This window comes from Mirounga leonina, unplaced genomic scaffold (assembly GCF_011800145.1).
Source record: "Mirounga leonina isolate KUSES-001 unplaced genomic scaffold, KU_Mleo_1.0 Mir_126, whole genome shotgun sequence".
Lineage (NCBI taxonomy): Eukaryota > Metazoa > Chordata > Mammalia > Carnivora > Phocidae > Mirounga > Mirounga leonina.
The window spans coordinates 22,609,402-22,633,762 of record NW_023270314.1 but is presented as its reverse complement, the minus strand read 5'-3'; the positions used below and the strand labels follow the sequence as shown (position 1 = coordinate 22,633,762).

The following is a 24,361-nucleotide window of genomic DNA, read 5'->3' as shown; positions in this document are numbered from 1 at the left end:
CCAGCAGTCTCCCCGGCTTGGGGACGCTCGGTGTTCGGCCACGCCGCCTGTCGCCTGGTAGTGGGACCGGAAGTTGTTCGGGGGAGGGGGGACGGCCGTGATGGGGGGGGTTGATGGGGGGGGCCGGTCCCTTCTCAGGTGAAGCCGCTGATGGAGATGGAGCCGCCGCCGCCGCTGAGCGCCCGGGTCCCGGGTCCGGCCCGGTTGCCGCCGCCTTAGTGACCCCACTCCCCCCGCACTGGGCCGCCCGGGCCAGAGTGGGGGACCCCCGCTGCCCCGCCCCCCTCCTCCCCAATACCGTCCCCTCTCCCACACCCCCCTAGCCTGCGCGCGCGCGGAGCTGCCTCAGGTGAGTGAGGGGCGGGGCTTGGGCGAAGCGCTGGGGCGGGGCCTCGGTTGCCGGGGGCGGGGCCTGAGGGGCTTGGGCGTGAAGTGAGGGGAGACGCGGGCGGGGGTCTGGCGGGAAGAGGGCTTAGCCGCCTGGGCTGTGGCTCGAGGGGAGAAAGCTGGCCCGGGTGGTGGGGGAGGTTGGCGCGAGGCTTAAGGTTTAGGGGAGGGTAACGGAGAGTCAAGGGGTCCTAAAAAGGCGGGACACGGGTCAGGGCAGAGGACCGAGGACAGCCAGGAGCTGGGTGCGCGAGGCTCCTCGGTGGGGTACGGCTGGGGTAGAACAGAGAGACAGTGGAGAAAGGAGAAGCAGAGGGGGTACCTGGGCAAAAAAGCGAGGGATTAGGGGGTTTTGTCGAGAAGGTTAGAGAGGACATAGGCCTAGGTGAGGAGATCTGGGAGGCAATGAGCAGATTAGGAGAAACGTGGTAGAGAGGAAACTTAGAGTGGAAGTGGAAAGTGATGTCTAGGGTACCATGTAGGGTGAGAAGTCTAGGGAACCTGAGAAGCAGGTTCCTGGGAAGGAAGAGATTCCCTGCATATGAGTCCTAAGAAAGAACTGTAACAGAGGAAGCCCTGGGGCTGACAACTCTAGGGAGAGACAGACTTGGGAAGCAGTTATAAGCTAAAATAGGCCTCCATGTACCTCCTTACACAGCCCCATCCCCAGTTATTTTCTTACCCTTTGTCTGCTAGAGTTGTAGATTCTCACTTTGGAAATTTTTGTTTGATGTCTATGCTTTTTAAAAATGTTTATTTGTGATTGGTCCTGTCTGGAGACAGTTGGGAGTTTAATAGAACACAGATCTTTAGATATGAGATGTTTAAGAAATAAGATACCCCATTTCTCTCTCCAAGGTAAGAATTTACTAACTCTGCTTCCAGGAAGATCTGATGCATTACCAACCACACTGTGTCAAGTTTTACACACCTTCTTTTGCTTCAGTCCCTTCTCTCATAAGCAAAACTGTCTATTGTAGTGACTCTTATAGATTCCCCCACCGACAGGTTTCATAGCTCCACCTGTGTCCCAGTCTACCCTGCCTGAGCCCTCAAAGCATCATTCATGAGCTTAGAAATTCCTGACCTGCTCACATGTCAGCTCTAGGCTTTCCATTATCGTGGCCAAGCAGAAGACTGTTGAGGCCTTTTGCTTCCCCCTTACTGCTTGCTGCTTGTTCACTCTACCTGTGTGAAGGTACATGTTTATATTCTTAGGAAGCATTAAAAAACAGGTGTCTGACTACCTACAATATTTCCACTTAAGATAACTCAGATTCTGAGGATAAGGCCAGGACAAGGCCAAATCAAACAATCTTTGAAAATGTAGCTTCTTATTTGGTAGGAGTATGTGAGAATGCCTAGCTGGGAATCCCACATCTCCCCATGGGTCTTTCACTGGGTCAGTGAATCTTGCTTTGTGGTGTGGGGGACTTCAGCCATCCCTACAACAACCTAAAGCCAGAGAATCCATATAACTCCCTGGGTCATGAGAATAGTCAGAAGAGTGTCTCATGAGATAAAAATAAAGTCTTAAAAGAAGAAAATAGTGTTGCCATTGGGAAGCAGGATAGGTCTCACTGGAGCTTCTGGGGTGGGTCCCAGGGTGGTGGAAGTTGCCCTCAATTTGGCAGGTTGAGAATTATGTCTTGCCCGAGTCAACAGATGCTGATGTCTCAAGCACAAAATATAATCTCTTTCTTGCCCACTGAGTGCAGTTAGTTCAATTGTAGCTTCTGGGCAATCCCCTTCTTCTTAGTAGGCTAAGGGTAAAGCACATTTTGGGACTTGGCTCAGAAAGAAGTCCTGAATTTTTTCCAGTGAAAATGCAACTGAACATTTCTTCTTTATTTTCTCTTAGTTTAAATCTGCAGCTTGTACTTCCCAGCGTGGGGGGAACATTATCCCACCTTTTACCTCCTACTAACATCCACAAAGGAATTATTTTCTCCCGAACTGGCCATCTTCCTTCCCTCAACATACACACAAAATAACCAAGGAAAAAATTAAGATAAGTTATTGTTGGGCAGGTATTTCGAGGCTCATTTTACTCTAGCAGAACAAATAAGAGTGTGGAACCCTGTGGGTGTAGACAATGCTATAAGCAGAGGTACTCCCTCTTTTTGTTGGTCTCTTGACCCTGCCTGAAGGAGGCTCTGAATTCCAAGCTGTTTGATTTGCCTCCTTTTCTCAGAAGAATTGTGGATTCTGTATTAGAAACAGGGAGACAGTTTCAAGGTTTATCTGACGGAAGCATCTAAGAAAGGATAGTGCTGATATGAATGGCCTATCTCCTCCCACCCCACCAGTGGGAATGGCATCAACCTTATAGACTCCCAAATGTTCAGATGCAGACCCCCAAATTGTTCATTTCAACACCTGAGAAAGAAGGTAAGCGTGGTGACCCCAAACCTTCCCACTGTGGCAAGATTTAACTTTGTACTGTAGTGGAAAGACTGGTTACCTGCTTGGTAACCTGGGTTCTATTTGTCTTAATTCTGTTGCTAACCAGATGGGTGACTCAGCTTAATTTCTTCTTCTGTTAAAAACCAAGAGATTGGAGATCATCTCTCAGCTCCATTCTAGCTCCAAGATTCCCCAGGTCCTACAACATCCCTGCCCCAGGCCCTCCACATGAAGAGAGGCTTACTAAATTGGATTTTCACGGCCAGATTCTTTGTTAGCAGAGGAGCCCAAAAACATCTTTCCGGCCCAAACAACACTGAGCCCTTTTGATGAGCATGCATTAGAGACTTCCGGTCAGGACTGCCACCAAAGGCAGTGGTTCCTGTCTCTTCCACCTTTTTGCTACCCTGCCCCAGGCAGAGTTCATTGAGACTTCCGTATAATTTCAAATCTCACTTGATAGAGCTAACTTTGTTTGAGGGCATCTTTGGCTTCAAAACTAATTATTATAAAATTCAAATTCAACTCTGCTGCCCTACTTCCCTCACCCCTGCCCAAACACTGAATAGCAGTGACTTTGTGGGGCCTTTCTATAAACACAGGGCTCAAATACTCAAGGGTATATCCAAAAAACCCAGAGAGTATTATCTCATGTGCCTCATACCTAGTGATTTAAACTGTTTAGTTTGGCCCTTTCCTTAGTTCCTTAGGTCCTAAGAGGAAACATGGGAGGGGTAGGATTGTTTCTCCTCCCACCCATAAACCTTAGCCCTCTCTCTCTTCCACAGTCTACGTGGGGAGGACAGGGAAGTGCAAAGAACAAGAGAAAAGATGCCTCCATCTGAGATCTAAAAGGAGACAATGAGGTGATATTTTCCCACTGTCCAGGTGTTGTGTTTCCAGCTCCTGGCCCTTCTTATTTTAGAGACTGGCCATTCCTAGGATGACCTGAGAATTCATCCCCTCATCACAGCTCCCCAAGCACTTGGATAATGAAGTCGAGCTGTCTTCTTCTGTATTATATGTAGACAGAAGGTCACCATCTTCAGCCTGGTGAAAAAATGAGTCAGATCTTTCTGCTGTAAAGACAGACACATGAGCTGAGAAAAGGTTCGTGGGTTTCCTTCAGAGGGCCCTAGGTTGACCCTAAAGATCATTTCAGAGCTGCAGACTGCTGGACGTCAAGGTCTGTTTCCTGGAAAGGGGCATGTAGTCAGTGGTCAGTCAGGCTGCAGACAATGCCTCATTCCACCTCTGCCCTCAATCATTTACCTCTTTCCCCTCCCCAGTTATGCAAAGCCCTGACAGACAGCAGAACCAGCCAAGTGACTTGGGTGCATTTTTGTGTCGATTTCATTCAGTTCACAAAGGTACAGACAAGAGAGGATGATGCTGTGGGTTTGGTTTACTTGTAGTACCTGAACTGCTCACTCCCAGGCAGGTGGGAAATTCTGTCTTGTTAATAATCACTGCACTCCACTTCAGGTCCCGGGTCCTAGGGGAGACCAGAGAAAAAAATGTCTGCTTCTCCCTGCTGCAGTTCGGGAACAATAACCAAAAGGAAGGCACAGATCCTTGCCACTCTCTCTACCTCCACTCTCTTTCCCAACAATATCCTCCTCACTACCTTTCTACCCACTAGACCACATGGAGTGTATTTTAAATTCCAATTTTGGAGTGTCACCGGATCAAACAGGATTCTTTAGAGGATTTGAAGAGCTTTAAATACTTGTGATGTCCATCTTATTTCAGGCTTTCAGAGCCACTACATAGAGAGAACTTGACTTTCTGACATTTTTGTCACCTAATAGTGAAAGCTGTGGGGATGTTTTTGTGGAGATGGGAAGTTGGGGTGGTAGCTGATGCCAGACCTGCCCTTAGAAGTCAGACCTTGGATTGCTCATGACGTGTTGCTTGTCAGGAAGTGTGGTGGGAAATCTTCTGTCTAGAAGGGATGTCCATTCCTGCCCATTCCTGTTCAAACGCGATATTGTGTTGATGGGAGAAAGCCAGGGCCATAGAGGACTCTTATTACAGTGCCAAGTGGATTCAAAAGAACAGGGAAGAAAATCTTTGTCTCCGGAGGTTACAATGACCAACCTTTCCTCCCTCCTCACAGTGACACTTCCTTTTGAATTGGGAGACTAGCTATTTCTAGTTGCTTTGTATTCAGTTCACTGAACTGAATTTACAGTACATATGTGCCTACCTCCATCACTGAATGATGCCTAACTTGCTATAAAGCCGGTTTCTTTCCAAGATCTTTGAGCCAAACCTGTCTTGTGTAACTAACTTCTCTCTTTTTATACCTCCTCCCCCTGCGGTACGTCTCCAATTGGCAGTGCCTAATTTGACCCAGTTCCTCTAAGGAGACACTAAGATCTGCCTGCCTGGCCAGGCAGGGGAGGAGGTGCTTTGAGGGGCGGGGAGTGGGAAGGTTGGGAGGGATGTGCTGCCTGGAGACTTGAACAGTGAAGTACGTCTACTGATTTGCTCCTGGCTCTCAGAATACCAGGATTGGGAACAGCAGAATCTCCGTCCCTTCTCACTTCCAGGGTTACCAACTTGGCATGTGGACCTGTTAGAGGCAGCCAAACACTGATTTTGCCCAAGATGTGTCATGGAGCACCTGTTAAGAGCAATTAAGAAGCAAAAGAGCTCAGTTTACTGCTAGGAACAAAGTCCAACTCAGAAAACAACTCCTTCAGACCCTTCTGGAAATTGTTTTGGGACCATTTGGGCAGGTGTCCAAGAATGAGATGCACTTCCTGAGCCAGTGCTGGCTGAATGCTATGCTTCAACTGTTCTGCCTACCTAGTGCTTATCTAGGCCCTGGTTCGTTTGTGTCCTCTCTCTCTCTCTCTCTCTCTCTCTCTCTCACACACACACACACACATTACATTACATTAGCATATTTCTCCTCTTAGAGCCTGCTCAACTTGTTCTTCTTTTTAAGTAACAGACCCCACTCCCACGGGGGTCACACCAAAGGAAAAGATGCCTTAATTAATTCCCTGGTTAGAACCAGGGAAAAGCAAGAAGATCCACGACTTTTGAAAGGAAGCAAGATGGTTTAATGGGAAGAGCACAGCTCAGAGTGGCGGGAGACCTGTGTTCTTTTTCCAGTCTCACCATGAACCCTGAGACAAGTCACTTAGCTGCTCTGAGCCTCAGTTTCTCCAAGCAGAAAATGGAGGAAATCTTGCTCACTCTTGCTTCTCCTGCATGGGTGTGTGTGTGTGTGTGTGTGTGTGTGTGTGTGTGTGAAGGGAAGTCACATGTGGCATCTTAGCTTTGCAGTTTTGAAAAATCCCAAAGGGCAATTATGGAGCTAATGATTCAGAAATGAAAGGGGCCCCATGAGTACCAGACCACCCTTCCTCATTCTTTGAATCTCTGCCCACCACAAGTTCTATGGCTAGTTCCAGAGGGTATGAGTTTGCTAACCACTGTGGACTTGGGCTCTTCTAATCATTACCCCTAAGGGAACCTTCAAGGAACCACTCATTATTGTGGCTTGATCTAGCTGTCTGATCCCAAAGCTCAGTCCATCCCAGGGAGGATGTGAAGAAGAGTTGAAAATAAATTTAGATAATTTTTTCTTCCACACCCAGGCTTCCTGGGTAAGACTAGGACTCTCTAATGAAATCTAAGGTACAGCTGCTTTGTGAAGTGAAGGAAAGCCCATGTTTCGGGCTTTCTCTTGACACTTTTCAGAGGAGTATGATGTCTCTCAGCACGCGAATGACCTGAGGGAGTGGGGAGACAGGGTAATAGACACTTTTCCCCTGGGCATCCTCCAGAATCCTCCACCCTTGCCTCCAACAGTATAGTATTACAAGCAAACCAAATTTTCATCCATCTGCCTCAGAGAGATCCTTCGATGAGACCAGGAATCCTGGTGGCAGCTCAGGCTGTTCCCTTGCCCCACTCTTGTACCCCCAAATCTGCCCCTGGAGTATTTATTTTTCATTAGATGACTGGTGAAATCAATTTTGGAGGTATGTAAATTTCCACTAAAGATATTTTTTTTTCCTCCTCCCACAGGCTCCTAAGGAGATAATTCATTGGAACAAATTATCACTTTTAATTGTTCTCAGTTCTTGATTTGTTTAATACTCTACTGCCAATTACTGCTCGCTCCTCTTAAATAGACTAACCTGCATGTTAAATTCAGGCTTCCGCCTTTAAAAAAAAATAAACATAGCGAAGTAATTGACAAGAAGGTGAGGAGAAGCCACTTAAAGGTTTAATTTGTTTATTAGACCTTCAGGAGAGGACTCCTCGCTGAACCTGAGGTGGGCTGCTCTCCATCTTCTACTTTCCTGTCCCCCTCCCTCCCCTACAACACCCAAAAGAGAATCCTTTGAGACAGAATCCAGCTTCTTTTTCTTGTTACTACCCCACCTTAAGGTACAGAGTTTCTGTGGGGCTGGTTTCTTTGCCTCCAGAAGGCTGGACTGTAACCTGTCTCCTTTCCCACAGCATCAGCTCCACCTACAGGAGGAGGGTCTACTCTCAAAACAACACAACCGGGACCACCCTGGAGTTAAGACAGTGTTTCCACTCCAGAGACTGGGGAAGCCTGCAGAAGTTGTGGGTTGGAGGAGACCCTGGGGTTTGTAAGTCGGGGTACATTCTCTTTCTCATCGGGACCAAGTAAGAGGTTTTTCTTCTTTAGGATAGGGTTGGAGCAAACTTACTAATTCCAGAATGTTAGAGAGAAGCCTTCTCCCTTCCCAGATCTGGCTTCTAATCGCAGCTATTTTCTCTTTCAGCAGACTCTAAGATGGACATAGAAGACTGCAATGGCCGCTCATATATGTCTGGTATGCCCTCTTGTGCATTCTCTTTGTAACGGGCTGGAAGCAGCCACTCGCCTGTGGAGCAGAGTGGAGTCCAGCCTTCAGCCTAACACAGGACCTCAGGTGCCCCAGTCACAGAGCTGCCACTCATGCTTGGTAGTGCTTGGTAGTGTGCATCTATTTTATCATTTTATATTCCCTAAATAGAGATTCTCTTCCCAGACTTCTTGGGGGTTAAGGGAAGGGGAAGGGAATAAGAGGAGAATACGAGTGGAGACTATTAGATAGGAATGATTTAAAGCAAAGAGACAGAAGGAAGATGTAGGTCCTTCTCCTATACTCTGAGGTCACCGGCCAAACATGATATTCTGTCCCAGCCAGGTGGAGAGTGGAGCAGGGTTTCAAACCTCAAAGGCCTGTAGGGGCCAGGTGGGTATGTAAATGAGTGAATGGGGTTAGGATAATGCACAGAAGAGAATGTGGGGACTGTCATGTACTAGAGAATACATGTCCTACCTCAAGGAGCAACAGCTCCTCAGTGTCCATCAGTCATTGTCATGCCCGAATGTGTATCCAATGTGGCCAAAACTTGCAGTTTTTCAAGAGAAGTCAGGAATCCAGATTTTATGTGAAATGTCTTCGTTTTAGAATAATGACTCAATATTTTAAAAAATGTTCCGTGGAACAAGCCAAACTTGTCCATGGGCTAAATTCAGCCAGTGGGCCAACAACATAGAGCCTTTGAAAGAGAGATATAGAGCCCAGTTCTCATTTCCCCCAGTCCTTTTCCACTGTCATAACATGCTGTGGCTTTGCATACCTGCCAAATACTCTTACGAAGGCAGAAGAGATCGTATGAATGGCTTTTAGAGAGATGAAAGTAATCGGGGTCGTTTCAGAGTTTAACAAGGTAAAAAGATATGAGGACCTTTATCTGGCTCCCTCTCTGAGGGTGTAGAGAAGGGCCTAAGACAGTTTGTCTCTAAGACAGAAGGAATCATTTTTTGGACCATTAGAATGTCAGGGCAGGAAATGATTATAAAAGGTAAGGGAAGCCAGAATTGGGTTTTGACATGATGAGGATGCCCATCAGAAATCCAAGCACCGCTGTAGAAATGACCTATAGCTTATTTTTTTTTTTTACCCTGAAGTGGGACCAGTGGAATTATGGGCACGTTGAAAGGATGATAGCAAGATGGGTCAGACACACATATAAGAGTCATTGGCAACACCTGGGTAATGTAAGGTAAGACACTGACTCTGACCCCTTTCTCATTTAAGGAGGGAAGGAGTTGGAATGGGTAAAGGCATTTGATACCTGCCACATGCTGGTCAGAGTGACAGGGATCAAGTGGACTGATTTAACTGAAAGAGATTTATTGGAACGAAAGTCATGGCCCTTCTGAGGAACCAGCCAGTCCTTCTCTCTCCTGCTCAGTTAAGCCTACTCAGAAAACCACTACTGAGCAACAGCCACACTCTGGACCCCGTTGTATTGCTGGGAAACACGGAGATGGATAAAAACCAGTCCCTGTCCTAACGTAGGTAAATGAGAAACTGAGAAAGTGGCTGGGGAAATAGCCCACGGAGCTCTGTCTCTGGAGAATGTGGATTAGAGGAAAACCTCGTAGGGTGTTTGCTTCATTTGCTATGAATCCAAATTTTCCCTGCTTTCAGCACGTTGACATTTCTGAGATAAGAGAAGCCTCTGCACAGGATGGTATTTTTTGAATGAAAGGGGAAGCCAGAAACCCCTCACCTGTGTTTTGAGAATTCTAGATGCCAGCAACTACCCTAGAGAATGGGAAGAGGGAAAGCCAACATAGGGCTAACATTAGTTCTGTAAAGTAGCCCCTGCAGGGCTGGGCATGGCTGAGACAGTCCACGTGAGGGACATCTGAGAGCCCAGCACTGACCCATCTCTCCTGGGCCAGTATGCAAGCAGTGGGAAAGGCTGTTGCGTGTACCCCTCCTCAAGCACACTGTGGCCCTTCAAGGTCATCACAGCTCTTCTGTTTCCACACCAGGTGGGCTTCCCTCACCTGGTGGCCTTCCGTCACCTGGCCACGTGATGAAGGGGGTATCTCTCCTGTTCTTCAAAGAGATTTTCCCACCTCACAGAACCCAATTCAGAAAACCCATCCTCTCTCCCCTTGTCTCTTTCTAAAGGTGCAGGTCACTCCCTCCTGGGGTCTTGAGAGAGGAAGGAGGAGTCCATTAACTTACCACATGGATTCTCTCCCCACCTCCATTCCATATCTTTCAGGGGAAACTGAGTTGCTCAAACCCAGCTCATGCAATTAATTGACTGAGCAGTGCTTGTCACAGTTTTCTGTTTAAGGGAACCTTAGAGAGGGATCCAGGGGTAGGCAGCCCAAAGTTTCATGGCCCCTCCCACCCCCAAATTCTTGGAATCAGAAAATCTAGTCTCCAAAGTAGGTCAGCACGTCAGTGAGCAGCTCCTCTGGAAGGGAAGGGAGCAGAGGCCTTGTCTTGATAGAAGGCGGATTCGTCCAGGGCTGTCGGCTGCTGGGCCCCAGGGGCACTGGAAGGGAGGGCCGCGGAGGTGGGGAGACTATACCGGGATTTTGCCCGGGATCTGAGAAGCCTCAGGGCCACAGAGCAACACTAGCCCGAGACCAGACTGCTGGGTCTTCTCACTGCTGGGAGGGAGGGGGCTGTCTGTCCCCAGATCTAGAGAGCGGCCTCCCTCCTGGAGGAGGAGGGAAAGGAGGGACTCTGAGCGCCCGAGTTTCGTGGGGGAGGGGCTTTCTGCCGATCTGAGAGCCTTGAAGCTGCCCCATGTCCTGGGCCCCATGACCTCTGGGGCCTTGGCTTCCCCAGCTGGCAGAGGATTGGGCCTTCCCTGGGGGCCCCCCTTTCTCCCTCCCACCTCGAGGGCCCATCCATCTCTCTCTCTCTCTTACACACACTCTTGCCTCTCTCAGGCATTTGTTGTGCAGTTCCTCTTTGTCTGCTGGGCACGAGGGCAACGGCATCTGCCTCCCCCTCCCTGTGCACACCCCCCACCCCCACCCCTTTCCTGGCTTGGGAAAGGGATGCTGTAGCCTAGCATCCCCCCCCCCCCCCGCCCCGCCACCAGACACACATATACATTCTCTCCAGCCCCCTCCGCAAGCACATCCAAGCGTGTGCGCTCGCTTGCGCTCTCCCTCTCTCCCTCTCTCTCTCACACACTCCCTCTCTCTCTCTCATACACACACACCCTGGGCTGAGCTCCTCTTGCCGGCTGCAGCCGTGGGCCCCCGCTCACCGAGCCGCTGCCTGCGAAATGACGGCGGTTCCCCTCACTTCCAGGAATCCGCGCTTCCTGGAAGGTGAGTGGCTGGGCTCACCCCTGCCTGCCACCGAGACGCAGACATGCACACACCACCCGCACTCCCTCGCCGTTTCCAAGGCGGCGGCCGCGTTCGCACCCCAGGGGCTCACCGGCAAGGGAAGGATAATGTAAGTTCAGGCAGAAGGGGGCTAGCGGAGGGGGAAGGGGGGTTGCCGGGGCTAGGGAGCCGATTCAGTAACTACTCCCAAGCCTGAGGAGAGGGAGAGGATGGGGGCCGCGCGCGCGCGTGTGTGAGTGTGTGTGAGTGTGAGTGTGAGTGGCGGGGGAGGGGGCGTTCCTCCCTACACTTGCGGAGGATGGGAAGGGTGTTTGGTGTTGCTAAGCAAAGACTGCGACTTGGACAGTGGGAGCTTGTGGTGACATCTTGATTAGGCCTTGGGGACAGATGTAGAGCTGCCCGAGGGGGAAATGCCGAGACAGGCCTGGGTGGGAATAGGTAATAGAATCGAGGTAAAGAGGAACCTTGGCAGCAGATGCCTCACCCGGGAACAGAGATCTGAGGGGCCTCAGCCTCTTCCCCACAATAGAGCTGGGGATGGGCGTCTTTCTTCGCTCCTGTACCCACTGTTTCCTGCTAGCAGGTTAGCATCCTGCCACCCCGGAGCCCATGGTCAAGAAAGGGAAAGCAGTTAGGATGAGAGCAGAGAAGTGTGGAGGTTCTCGGACCTCATGGCTGTTCCCTAGAGGCAGCCACTCTTTGAAGGGATCGAGGAAGGGCAGCAGGAGTGGAGGGCTAGTCTCCTTCAGCATGTGAAACACATTTAGCTTGTGGGACATTGCCCTGTTTCCTCTCTCTCCCTCCTGCTTTTCTGCCCTGGACCCACCTCCTTGTTCCTCTGATGTCAACCTCATGATTTGGCTTTACCCTCTGGGGGTTCAGCCAATCTATGATGACTGTGACCAAGAACATTTCTCTGAGACCTGAGAGTGGCCTTAATTCTTGGCTTTGACAGTCTGGGATTTCTTGGGAGTCCCAGGCATTTGAAGTTCCCTCCCTGGGGTTTCTGGGACCGACAGAGGAACTGCTGAACTTCCTAAATCTGTCTCTAGGCCCCTTCACCCTCCGGCTAGAACTCAAAATCCCTGGGTCCCTCCCCATAAAGACTTTCTGGCCCCTGAAACAGATTCATTTTTATGTATTAGCCCCAGAAAAGCAGACTTGAGCCTATTTTCCCTAGGGATGGCAATGGCATCAAAGAGCCTCTCGAACTACTAGGCTGGCTCTGGAGGCACCTGCTCTTCCTCCTGTTCCCAGGCCTTCATAAGGAAAGGCACAAGGGATGTTTTCCTCTTAATGCCCCTAAATATCCCTTTAAGCATATTTTCTCCATGTATCAAGCCCCTGGCTCCAAGAGGCAGTCTCAGCCTAGTAGGCTGGGACTAGAGATGGATTTCTAGCAAGTTTACTCATTGTTTTAGGGCACCAGGGCCCAGAGTCCAGTTCTTCCCCTATTACTAACATCAAGTGATTTAGGGCAAGTCAGCACTAACGTCTGAAAAGGAACGAAGAGATGCCCCTTTTAGCCCCTTTAACCGTAGCAAACCCTACCACTTAGTTAAAGGACGTATTTTAAAACTAGGTCTGAATCTACACATCTCAACCCTCAACTCTGAGATGTTTACTTCATGATATGTATGTGGTTCTGACTTGGGCAACTTTTCTAGATAACCATGGCTCATCTAAAGAGCCCCAGCTGGGACAACTCAGTTTCAAGCTATAAGGCATTTTCTATAGAGAGTGAACAAATTTCCTCAGGCTTTGATGGGAAAGAATGGGGGAAATGGGACTTTTAGAAGAGGATATGAATGGGAAATGGTCCCAAAGTCCTGAGTGGTTGTTTTCTTCCCACTGACCAAAGCTGGAGAGGGATCCCTCAGGAGGGTGTGTTCCGGATTACTTGCCTCAGGCCCAAGACTCCAACCATTTTATAATGGAATCTTTATTTTGTGAAAGTAAGTATGTGCATAGCTGGGAAATTGGGTAAAGTACTAATAGGTGGACTTTAGGGATGAATTTTAGGGCTCGTGTCTTTCTTTCTCTCTTCCATATTTAGGCTTGTGTGTACACATCCATGCATGTTCACGTTAGCAGATAATGTAGAAGGCTATGGGTGTGTTTACCCCTATAGGTATGTTCTCTTCATGTGTAACTACATCTGTGATATGTGTCTGTGTCTATGTGTGTGTTTACCTACATGTGTTTTATTTCACCTATAAATTTGTGCACAAGATTGTGGGGAGGAGGGATTTTTTTTTAAAGACATGATTCATATCTTCATGTATGTTAACTAATTTTTAAAGATACATACGAAACTCTTAAAACTCATTTTTACAAAGCAATTTGTCAACACGTTAACAACAAACATACTGAGAATAAACTCATTATTTTACTGTCAAGGGAACATCGAGCAATAAATATGTGCTGGAATCATATCAGATAGGAGGCTTTCTGGAGTAGTCAAATTTGTGCTGATTACAGAAGGTCTAATGGGCCTAATGCTCCCATTAGAGTTCTGCTAAAACAGTGATTCCCCACTGGTTGCAGAGGTGGTGGCTCAGGACATGGGTGCTTACGATCTATGATCGGTCTGGGTTCCACCTCTACCAGCTATGTGACCTTGGACAAGTGCCACAGCCTCTTTTATGCCGCAGTTTTCTCATCTGCAAAATTAAGATAGTATTGGCACCTGCTTCATAGGGCCGTTGTGAAGGTTAAATGAGATAATTGGTATAAAGTGAATAGAACCAGGCCTGGCACAAAGTGAGCACTCAATACATGTTAGCGGCTATCGTTATGATTACTATTATTATCATTAGATTCAGGGACCATTCCAGCTGCCCTTCCTGCAGATCCCGAACCTGGTGTTGGGGGCTCCGGAAAGGAACAGTAGGGAAGAACGTCTGTCCTGAACCGCCTCCCTCCTGAGGCCCCCATTTTCCTCTCCACCCTGGCCCGCCCAGCCCCAGCCCTGCTTCCTGTGGACGTCAGGCAGTGATGCTCTTCCCCTCAGGCCTAGATAAAGGTAGGGTGGGCAAGATGCAGCCACTGAGCTTGCAGAAGTCCGCACCAGGCACCCAGGCTGACGAGGGCACAAGGTATGGTGCCGAGCACACAACACTGCCTTGTACGTGGCTACAAGATCAATGTTTGTGAGACGTCACAGAATTTTGAAGAGGTGAGGCAACGGACGGTAACAGGCTCCAGCTGCAGCTTCACCTGTCCTCTTGTTCTCTCCTCCAAGGTAGCGGGGACTCATCTCTGGAGAAGGAGTTCCTCGGGGCCCCAGTGGGGCCCTCGGTGAGCACCCCCAACAGCCAGCACTCTTCTCCCAGCCGCTCACTCAGTGGTAAGTGCAACCTCCTGCCCTGCCCTGCCACTAGGCGCCCCCATTTGTGTTTGGCCCGCAGTTCACCCTCCATGGGCAGCCATTTTCCCCATCGCTGCCTCCCTCTGGTTTTCTGCTTCGAGCCTCCAAAAGCAGTACGGAGCTCAGCATCTAGGGTCTTCCTGACTTCTGAAAGGAGAGTGAACAGTTGCTGCCAGACTAGGGTAGAATTAAAGGAGGCATGGGTGGGATTAAGGTAAAGGCTCCAAAGAGAAATCCTGGAGTTGGAGACGCAAGTACATAGGAATGGTCACAAGGTAGAGCCAGATAGGAAACAGAGATGAGAGGGATCTCCTCATCACCTGCCCCCTCCCCCTCCCGGCCCTCATTCTCCTGCCTGGATAGGGTCCCCATGACTGCCTCTTCTTGCTGGCCCTAGATCTGTGACATTCTCTAAATGGTTGGAATAGCCAGGAATGTAGGTCAGAGCTAGAGCCAAAGCTTTCTCCTCAGTGGCTCCTCCCTCCTTCATCCCCCTCTCCAGATTTTCATGGAGGGGAAATAGAGGGGCTCAGTCTTACGGGGAGGGAGGATAATGTGAGCCATGTCTGTCTTCCAGTTTTGCTCTCTCTTTAGCCCGCCGTCTCTTTGGTCTTCCTAGGACCATTTTCCCGCCACTGTTACTTGCTGGCTTCCTGCCCAGGGCCAAGCCAGACATCTTTCTTAATGACAAGAGAGTGAAGAAAAAGGCTCCCCTTAGCCTCCTCCTCTCCCCAGTGGAATAGAAGACATCCCATGTACCCCAACTTTTTTTCTCTTGGAGCCTATTTGCCTGGGCGGTGGGATGGGAGGAAAAAGTTGCTTCAGGTCCCGGCAGGACCACCATATCACCACCCAGGAGACTTGGGGTGTTGGCCTCTTTGAAAGCCTGCGTGTCTCAGGGCTGGGAGAAAGCCTTCTGGACCTCAGGAGTACCATTCTGGTTTGCGGGCAGGTTCCCCCTTTTGCCTGTTTCTGTCCTAAACACCATCCCACCCTCCAGCCAACTCCATCAAGGTGGAGATGTACAGCGATGAGGAGTCAAGCAGACTGCTGGGGCCAGATGAGCGGCTCCTAGAAAAGGACGACAGTGTGATCGTGGAAGACTCGTTGTCAGAGCCCCTGGGCTACTGTGATGGAAGTGGGCCAGAGCCTCACTCCCCCGGGGGCATCCGGCTGCCCAACGGCAAGCTCAAGTGTGATGTCTGCGGCATGGTCTGTATCGGACCCAATGTGCTCATGGTGCATAAGCGCAGCCACACTGGTGAGTAAGCCGGGGGTCCAGGAGGGGCTCCGGGGGGGCTAGGAGGCCATGCCTGGAGTGGGCTGGCCTCAGACAGGGAAGCGTCTCTCCCCGCACATTTCCCAGCTGATGAAAAAAAGGAGGGGATGGCATTTGGATTCCCTCAACATTCATACTTCTCTGGCACTTTCATCAGCTGTCGTTATAAAGAAAAGCTGATACTTTTCTCAGAAGGTGAGGGAGACGATGGTGTAGCCTCAAGAAGGGTCCTAGAATCCAACAGGGACAGGACTCCAGGGTATTATTTGGGCCCTCCGGTCTCAGATTTAAACACACAAACAAATAAACAAAAACAAAAAAAAGGAAAACAAAAGCCTCTTCTCAGCTTTCTCAGGCTTTGGGCTCCCGGGCCAGAGTGGGTCTTACAGGGCTTGGTTTTGGGTTAATGGTCTTTTGGCCCAGAGTTCCAAGCCTGGTGCCCTTTGCTCTGCCATTCATCTCTGATCCACACCTTCCCAGGGTAAGACTGTTCCCGAGGGATCTTTAGAAAGCAGGAATTTTGTGTGCATGCCTCAGCTCTGCCTCTCAGAAATTGTCTTGAGCACCTTCCCTCAGGCAGGGTGGGGCAGAGGGTGGGAGAAGAGGTTCAACCTTCAGAATTCCTCACGCCCAGTCCTTGGCGATCTGTTGTTTCTCTTGCAGGTGAAAGGCCCTTCCACTGCAACCAGTGTGGTGCCTCCTTCACCCAGAAGGGGAACCTGCTGCGCCACATCAAGCTGCACTCTGGGGAGAAGCCTTTCAAATGTCCCTTCTGTAACTATGCTTGCCGCCGGCGTGATGCGCTCACTGGCCACCTCCGTACACACTCGGGTCAGTGACCAGTGTAGTGAGAGAGGAGGAGTGGGACCTCAGTACACCCAGAAATAGAGCTCAGTGTATACGGGGACTTACAGTGTCTGTCACTGAGGAGGGCAGATCACCCACAGAGCGGATAGGGCCCTGCCTCTCTAACCCCTCGTCTGGGCAGCAGGGCCCCCTGGGGAATTTGGGGGACTCTTTGATGAGGTAATGTACATCTGCCACACTCTGTGACTTGGAGCAAAAGGAGCATGGGTGATGTTCTTGGCTGTTAACAGTTACCCGCCCTTTGTTTTTTAAAGTTCATGCTACTGCCAGAACCATCTGTACCCCACCCCCCTCCACACTTCTGAGCACCAGAAAAACCCTTCCTCACACTTCCATATGCTCGGGTTCCCACACCCATCACCATCATCACCTCCCTCCATGATACCAGAGGTCTTGGACCACCACCATCTGTCCTCTCCTCTACTTCCTACTGGTTCCTAAAAATATCCATGGGCCTCCAAACTCCAAAGGAAGAAAGGAGGCCTAGGAAAAGCCTCTGTTCCCCATCCCAAGAGGTTGTCCCCTTCCCAGAGGCAAGAGCAAGTCACAAGAGTGTCCAGAGGTTAGTGTTGGGATCCATGCCAGGGGACTGGACTACCCAGTTTTCCTAGCCCCAGCCAACACTGCTGGAGTCAACATATGTCTGAATCAGCTGGGCAGGTAGCATTTTTGAAGCATCTTACTAAGTTTTAAGCTTGGCCTTGCGAAGAGACCAGGAGTCAAGCTGCTGGCGGGAAGGAGGAGCTCAAATTGGGAAAAGGCAGGAAGAAGGGCAGAGGGGAAAAAATTAGTAGGATCTGTCCTTGGCAACTTTCCTTGCTATTTTTCTCTTTTCCTAAACTCTCTTGGGCTGGGATTTAAAGGGACAGAGCAAGCACCTCAGCACCATTTCTCCAGCCACCTACCTTGTTCTAGGTTCTCTCACCTTGGAGCTGGCTTTATGATCTACAAAGCATTTCGCTTGTCTCATGTGATCCTCATTTTGCTGACAAGGAAACTGAAGCTCTGCGGTGGGGGGAGAAAGAAAAAAAAAAAAAAAAGATTTGCTGGCCACAGAGCTATTCTGCAGCCTTCCTGGACCTCCATCAAGGTTCAAGGTTCTGTGCCAAAGAATCATACTCCTTTTCCTCAGAAAAGGGGCGGCTCCCTCTGCTGGTTTAGAACAAGGATGGCTTGGTCCCTAGAACTGTTGAACCAACAACAACGAGGCCAGCAGGGTAGATTTTGGATGTTGTTCTGTGGAAGATTATTAGGGACAGAATTAGACACAGGTATACCATTGGGTTCCATCTCTGTGAGATGCTTTCTATATAACCCACACTATAATAAAAAAGGGGTTCCTCTCCCAGATGTTAAACCATTTTCCCAAAAGTCTTGGGTGGATAGGGACCATGGCATTCACCTCATCTCCCAAAGACTAGGGTTTACAGAGCAAGGTCAAAATGGCATAGATTGATTAAACCAAGCCCAGAGTAGGTATGTATATATAAGGGGTGGAGGGGGGTAATTACCACCCTCCTGGAGACACCTTATCCTGCCTCCCTGCTCAATAGTAGCAAGATATGTAAAATAAGATGTTTTATTTTTATTTATTTGTCAGAGAGAGAGAGAGCACAAGCGGGGGGAGCAGCAGGCAGAGGGAGCAGCAGACTCCCCGCTGAGCAGAGAGCCCAATGCGGGACTCAATCCCAGGACCCTGGGATCATGACCTGAGCCAAAGGCAGATGCTTAACCGACTGAGCCACCCAGGCGTCCCAAGATACGTAAAATAAGATATACAGTACCTTGTTCTCTCGCTTTTCTCTCTCCTCTCACAAATATTATCTCTCAAAAGTTGTCTTTAGCGGCACCTAGGTGGATCAGTTGGTTGAGCATCCAATTCTTGATTTCGGCTCAAGTCATGATCTCAGGGTGGTGAGATCGAGCCCTACATCAGGCTCCATGCTCAGCAAGGAGTCTGCTTCCCCTCTTCCTCTCCCCCACTCTCTCTCTCAAATAAATAAATCTTAAAAAAAAAAAAAAGTTGTCTTTTTTTTTTTTAAGATTTTATTATTTATTTGTCAGAGAGGGAGGGCACGAGTGCTGGGGAGCGGCAGGCAGAGGGAGAAGCAGGCTCCCCGCTGAGCAAGAAGCCAGACGTGGGGTTCGATCCCGGGACCCTGGGATCATGACCTGAGCCGAAGGCAGACGCTTAACCGACTGAGCCACACAGGTGCCCCTAACTTGTTCTTTATTTAAAAAAATTTTAAAAGACCCTCAAAGTTGATGTTCTCTTTCTTTTACTCATCTCCTTTATTTCACCCTCTCTTCTTTTATTCTTTTTCTCTTCTCAGAATTTCTCTATCAGTGATGGTTTTTCTGGGGCTCTCTTGGTATCTCAGTGTAGAGAGACAGAAAGAAAAATAAGCAGCAAAACCAGGCTAGGGGTGGGAGTAGAAGCACAAGTAAAGGTCAGTGAAAACTGCCCCTCCCCACATTGGCAGATCTAAGGGCTCTCATTTCTGTCACCCCAGCCCACCAATTTCCCCCAAACCAAAGCAGATAGGTCGAAAGCAAAAAATCCCCTTGTCTGATAAACAGCACTTGCACCCGCCTGCCACATGGAAAGGTTAAACCACAGTCTGGGCCCCAGAATCTAAGACCCTAGGGTGGGGCCAGCCTGCCTGCCAGGGATGATCCCCTACAAAGTCCCTGGCTCCTCCTTCCTTTGAGCAGCAGTTTGGCCACCGTGAGGCCCAGCTGCCGTCCAAAGCCGTAGGCCCCGGTCCCCTCTCTACTCCCGTGGCTGTGCACTGGTCCCCTTCTCCGTGGTGTGGTTACCTGTCCATGCTTGCCGCTGAAGGTAGGGAAGGAAAGACGAGCAGAATTCACTTGAGCTGCATCCCTTCCTCCTCATGCCAGTGCATATTTGCTCCCAGATGGCTTTGTAGAACCAGGGCACAATGCCATGTCTCTCCTGTCTCCTCCACAGTCTCCTCCCCCACAGTGGGCAAGCCGTACAAGTGTAACTACTGTGGCCGCAGCTACAAACAGCAGAGTACCCTGGAGGAGCACAAAGAGCGGTGTCACAACTACCTACAGAGTCTCAGCACTGAAGCCCAAGCTCTGGCCGGCCAACCAGGTGTGGCTGTAGGCAGGCCTGGGGGCCGGCGGGGGGGGGGGGGGGGGGGGGGGGGGGGGGGGCGGGGGGGGGGGGGGCGGGGGGGGGCGGGCGGGCGGGGGCCCCCCCCGCCCCCCCCCCCCCCCCCCCCCCCGACAAAGGGATGAGGTCTATGGAGAAGGGACAGTTGCCTCGTAAATCTGCCAAGCACTCCAGTTGGTGCAGAGCCCTGTGGTAGGTGCTGCAGGAAGGTCCAGGGGTCAGGGAAGTTCTGATCTATGTCCTCAGTCTAATGGGAGAGAGAGAACACAAGGAAGTATGAAACCAAGGGTCACATGTATCTAATGGTCCTCAAATTAACTGAAACGTTACTAGGATGAGCTTTAGAGAAGGGGAAGTGAGCGGAACCCAATTTTCCAGGTATTGGGGATGATCTTCCTTGGCTACTGACCTGTTGATTTTCTCCAGGCAAAGGCTGCTGAGCCAATGCCACCCCGATTCAGATGCTCGACTTGTCCCCACCTCCTTCCCTCTAGGTGACGAGATACGTGACCTGGAGATGGTGCCAGACTCCATGCTGCACTCATCCTCTGAGCGGCCAACTTTCATTGATCGGCTGGCCAACAGCCTCACCAAACGCAAGCGCTCCACCCCCCAGAAGTTTGTAGGTAAGAGTCCAGTTGGGGAGGAGACATCAGCTTTAAGCCACAGTTCCTCTAAACCTGAGCTCTGGTAGCCATCAGACCAGTTGGGCCTGGAGATTTGATGGGAGGGGAAAAAGTGGTCTGTCTGGTAGGCTCTGGTGCTCAGAATCCATCCCCAGAACAGAAGGGGCGTGATGGGGGAGAAGGTACCTGAAGAGGGTGTTGAGGGCTTTTGCGGTGGTTTTAAGAGGAGGGGGGTCAGGGAGCTCAGGTTCTCCCAGTTTTTGAGAACAGCAAGGACTTCCACCTGTGGGATCTGAGAGAAGGGCCCTGAGTGTCAGGGAGGAAGTATGAGTATGGGGTCCACCCACCTGGCCTTGAGGTTCCTCTCTAGCTTTATAAAGGGCAATGAAGGAAGTATTAAAGATCAGCCCCAGGCTGGGACTGAGTCCTTCCCTACAATTATAGCCTGGAGTTGGGGAGTGGCCCCACAGAGGTCCTGACCTTGAGGGAAGTGAATGAGGGCTGGTAAATAATGTTACAGCCATCCCCAGGGTAAGCAAACAAAGAAGTCATCCTGGGGAAACTCAGGAATTCTCCAAACCCAGCTCTGCTGAGATCCTCTCCTCCACAGGTGAAAAGCAGATGCGCTTCAGCCTCTCTGACATCCCCTATGATGTGAACTCGGGGGGCTATGAGAAGGATGTGGAGTTGGTGGCACATCACGGCCTGGAGCCTGGCTTCGGAGGCTCTCTGGCCTTTGTGGGGGCAGAACATCTGCGTCCCCTCCGCCTTCCACCTACCAACTGCATCTCAGAACTCACACCTGTCATCAGCTCTGTCTACACCCAGATGCAGCCCCTCCCCGGCCGACTGGAGCTTCCGGGATCCCGAGAAGCAGGTGAGGGACCCGAGGACCTGGCCGATGGAGGCCCCCTCCTCTACCGGGCCCGAGGCCCCCTGACTGACCCCGGGGCATCCCCCAGCAATGGCTGCCAGGACTCCACAGACACAGAGAGCAACCACGAAGATCGGGTTGGGGGGGTGGTATCCCTCCCTCAGGGTCCCCCACCCCAGCCAGCTCCCACCATTGTGGTGGGCCGGCCCAGTCCTGCCTACGCCAAAGAGGACCCCAAGCCGCAGGAGGGGTTACTGCGGGGCACCCCAGGCCCCTCCAAGGAAGTGCTCCGGGTGGTGGGCGAGAGCGGTGAGCCCGTGAAGGCCTTCAAGTGTGAGCACTGCCGAATCCTCTTTCTGGACCATGTCATGTTCACCATCCACATGGGCTGCCATGGCTTCAGAGACCCTTTCGAGTGTAACATCTGTGGTTACCACAGCCAGGACCGGTACGAATTCTCTTCCCACATTGTCCGGGGGGAGCACAAGGTGGGCTAGCCACCTGCCGCCCTCCCCTCAGTCCACCACTTCACTGCCCTACCTAAGGAGTCTAGCTCTGTCCCCACTTCATCCCAAGGAGTTTTGCTCGGTAGCCTAGACCACTGGCTACCTGACTTCACACTTGGCCCTGACCCCTCCTCACCTATTCTCCTCTACCCTGACTGACTTAAGCATTGTGATGAAACAGGCCTTTTCGATTATGTTTCTCCTCTTCCTCTTCTCCTCTCATCCCAGCATATTCAGAGTTATTTATTAATATAATTTGTGGATTTTTCTTTTGCTTTTTTCTCTTAACTTTTATCAGTCACTTGCCACTCCCCCACCCTCCGGCCCACAGTCCCCTCCCACTTTAGGCCTAATTTTTCTTCCTTTGATCCAGCTTTCTCTAACAGCCCTCGGGGTAGGAAGCTCCTCTTGGTCCTAAGAGTTCTGAGCTTCTTGTGTTAAGTCCTCACCTTTTGCATTATCTTTCTTTTTGATGCTGATAACTCCCTCTGGCCCTACCTGAGCTCTGTGGCATTATATCTCCTCTCTGGGACCCTTCAACCTGGTACTCCATACCTCTTGTGCCCTCTCACGTTAGGCAGCTTGCACTATGCTTGAACAAATGAAGAATTTCCTCATTGGGAAGTAGGAGGGGCTGAAGAAATTCTCCCCAGGCACTGTGGGACTGAGGGTCCTCTTGACGTTCCTCTAGTAATATGAGTTCCTCAAAGCCCACATTTGGGAATCTCCCTCTGGGATGTGATCTATCTCTTCTCTCCTCAAACAACCCCCAACACTGCTACTCTCTTCAACCTGCCAGTCTACTCAGTGGTGGTTTTTCTCTCCTTGGAGTGCCCCAATTTTATATTCTCAGGGGCCAAGGCTAGGTCTGCAGTCCTGTCCCTGACATGTTGGGAGCCACAGGTGCCTAATTGGGAACCAGGGCATAGGAAGGGGGTGGGTTAAAATTCTTCTTTCTCTTCCACCTCTAATCTTCTTCACTCTAGTGACCTTCCTAGGCTCTCAGGGGCTCCTGCCGTCCCTCTCCTATGAGAAACTAGTGGGTTGCTGCCTGATGACAAGGGGTTATCTCAACCCCTCAGTCATGCTGCCTTCTTCTTCTCCCCCCTGCAGGATTCACCCTCATTCCCAGGCTTCTGGGCCCTGTTCTTAGGATCAGTGGCAGGGAGAAAAGGGTGTCTCTTTTCTCCTAATTTTCAGTATAACCAAAAATTATCCCAGGACGAGGAAGGGCATTTGCCCCTCACCTCATTCCATTCTTGTCCCAGCAAGAATGGGATGGGCACAACTGAACTGGGGGTCATCCTCTACTGCCCCCTTCTACACTCAGTTCCCAGATGTAGGGCCGGAGGGGGCATGCTCCTCCTGGCCACAGCAGAGATCCCTGGCTTTTTGGGTAACCTAGTCAGTGAGAAGGGGGCAGGAGGAGATATGGCTCCACTGTGAGTGGAGGTCTCTTTCTACAAGCGTTTTCTGCCCAAGGCCACAGCTATCCCATTCTCTGCTTCCTTGAGATTCAAACCAAAGGCTGTTTTTCTATGTTTAAAAAAAAAAAAAAAAAAAAAAGAAAGTAAAAACCAAACACAACACCTCACAAGTTGTAACACTTGGTCCTTCTCTCTCTCTCCTTTTCTCTTCCCTTCCATCTTTCTTTCCATATGTCCTTTCCTTATTGGCTCTTTTGCCTCCTACTTTTCTCACTCCCTATCAGGGATAATTTAGGGGGATGGTGAAGGGTTGGCTAAGGAACAGACCCTGGGATTGGGGCTCCTAAGGGCTCTAGGAAGAGTCTACCTTACCCTCTATGGGAAGGGAGACCCTAGAAAAACTTTTCTCCCTTCTTTTTCTCCCCCATTATGTAGTCTCCCTAAGAGAACCAGATTGTCAAGGAGGGGCTTTGTGGGTTGATGGTTCCTCCTTGACAATGTAGCAATAAACAGATGTTGCCAAGGGCAGAGGATGGGGGAGTTAGCTGGAAGGAGAGTGGTCTCTAGAGAAGGGGAGAGTCTTCTCAACAGTACCCCAGGGAACTGGCTCCTTCTTTCAGGATGGCAGCAGAGCTGAGATTAATATCTAGGGTCTTTTCAACTGTTCTGGTTATTGAGCCCCTTCCTGTTAGACCTACCCCTTACCACCTCTTTTGCGTCTGCTATGTACTTGGTGACACCTCATAAGGACTAGTCCCTTCTAGGGTATCAGAGCCTTAGGTTGCCCCTGTCCCCTCCCCCAGTCAGCTCTGGCACCTGTAACCTCCTGGAACATGAAGGACTATGCTCTGAGGCTATACTCTGAGCCCATGAGAGCAGAGACTGGAAGGGCAAGACCAGGTGCTAAGGAGGGGAGAGAAGGGCACTCTGTCTCTCTCCAGACCATCACTGCACTTTAACCAGGGTCTTAGGTACAAAATCCTACTTTCCAGAGCCTTCCAGGTCTGGAAACTCAAACATCCTCATGCTCTCTCCCAGCTCCTTTTGCATAAAAAAAACGTAAAGAAAAAGAAAAAAAAAAAAAAAACACATTGAAACCCACATGGAGAAAAGAGGTGTTTTCCTTTTATATTGATATTCAAGACCAACACCACACAAGAAAATTTCTAAATAGACACTTTTCCAGACCTTTGTTTTTTTGTGTCAGTGTCCAAGCTGCGGATGGGATTTTGTAATACTTTCAGCAGCTTCTTTCCTTGTGTACATAATATATATATAGTATATATATTTTTAATCAGAAGTTATGAAGAACA

The 24,361-nt window shown here is 50.2% G+C and overlaps 1 protein-coding gene across 10 annotated transcripts; it reads left to right on the top strand.

Moving 5' to 3' along the window:
- Window positions 1-108: 108 nt before the first annotated feature.
- Window positions 109-23,191, top strand: IKZF4 (IKAROS family zinc finger 4). Of its 10 annotated transcripts, XM_035002415.1 has the most exons (9): window positions 337-349; window positions 7,279-7,415; window positions 7,572-7,622; window positions 14,202-14,306; window positions 15,328-15,588; window positions 16,270-16,437; window positions 19,445-19,594; window positions 20,110-20,241; window positions 20,852-23,191. In XM_035002415.1, exons 3-9 carry the CDS (start codon window positions 7,583-7,585, stop codon window positions 21,610-21,612), a joined length of 1,617 nt encoding a protein of 538 aa, XP_034858306.1. In that variant the 5' UTR covers window positions 337-349; window positions 7,279-7,415; window positions 7,572-7,582; the 3' UTR covers window positions 21,613-23,191. The 10 variants fall into 10 exon arrangements, with proteins under 10 accessions (XP_034858301.1, XP_034858302.1, XP_034858306.1 ...); XM_035002410.1 differs by lacking the exon at window positions 7,279-7,415 and having other exon boundaries at window positions 109-349; window positions 7,575-7,622; XM_035002411.1 differs by lacking the exon at window positions 7,279-7,415 and having other exon boundaries at window positions 109-349.
- Window positions 23,192-24,361: the final 1,170 nt, after the last annotated feature.

Bases quoted from the DNA above. Each gene is read 5' to 3' on its own strand.
- IKZF4 (XM_035002410.1), top strand. From the start codon at position 7,583: ATGGACATAGAAGACTGCAATGGCCGCTCATATATGTCTG. The intron at 7,623-14,201 runs GTATGCCCTCTT...CTCTCCTCCAAG, and splicing joins TGGCCGCTCATATATGTCTG to GTAGCGGGGACTCATCTCTG. The intron at 14,307-15,327 runs GTAAGTGCAACC...CCCACCCTCCAG, and splicing joins TCCCAGCCGCTCACTCAGTG to CCAACTCCATCAAGGTGGAG.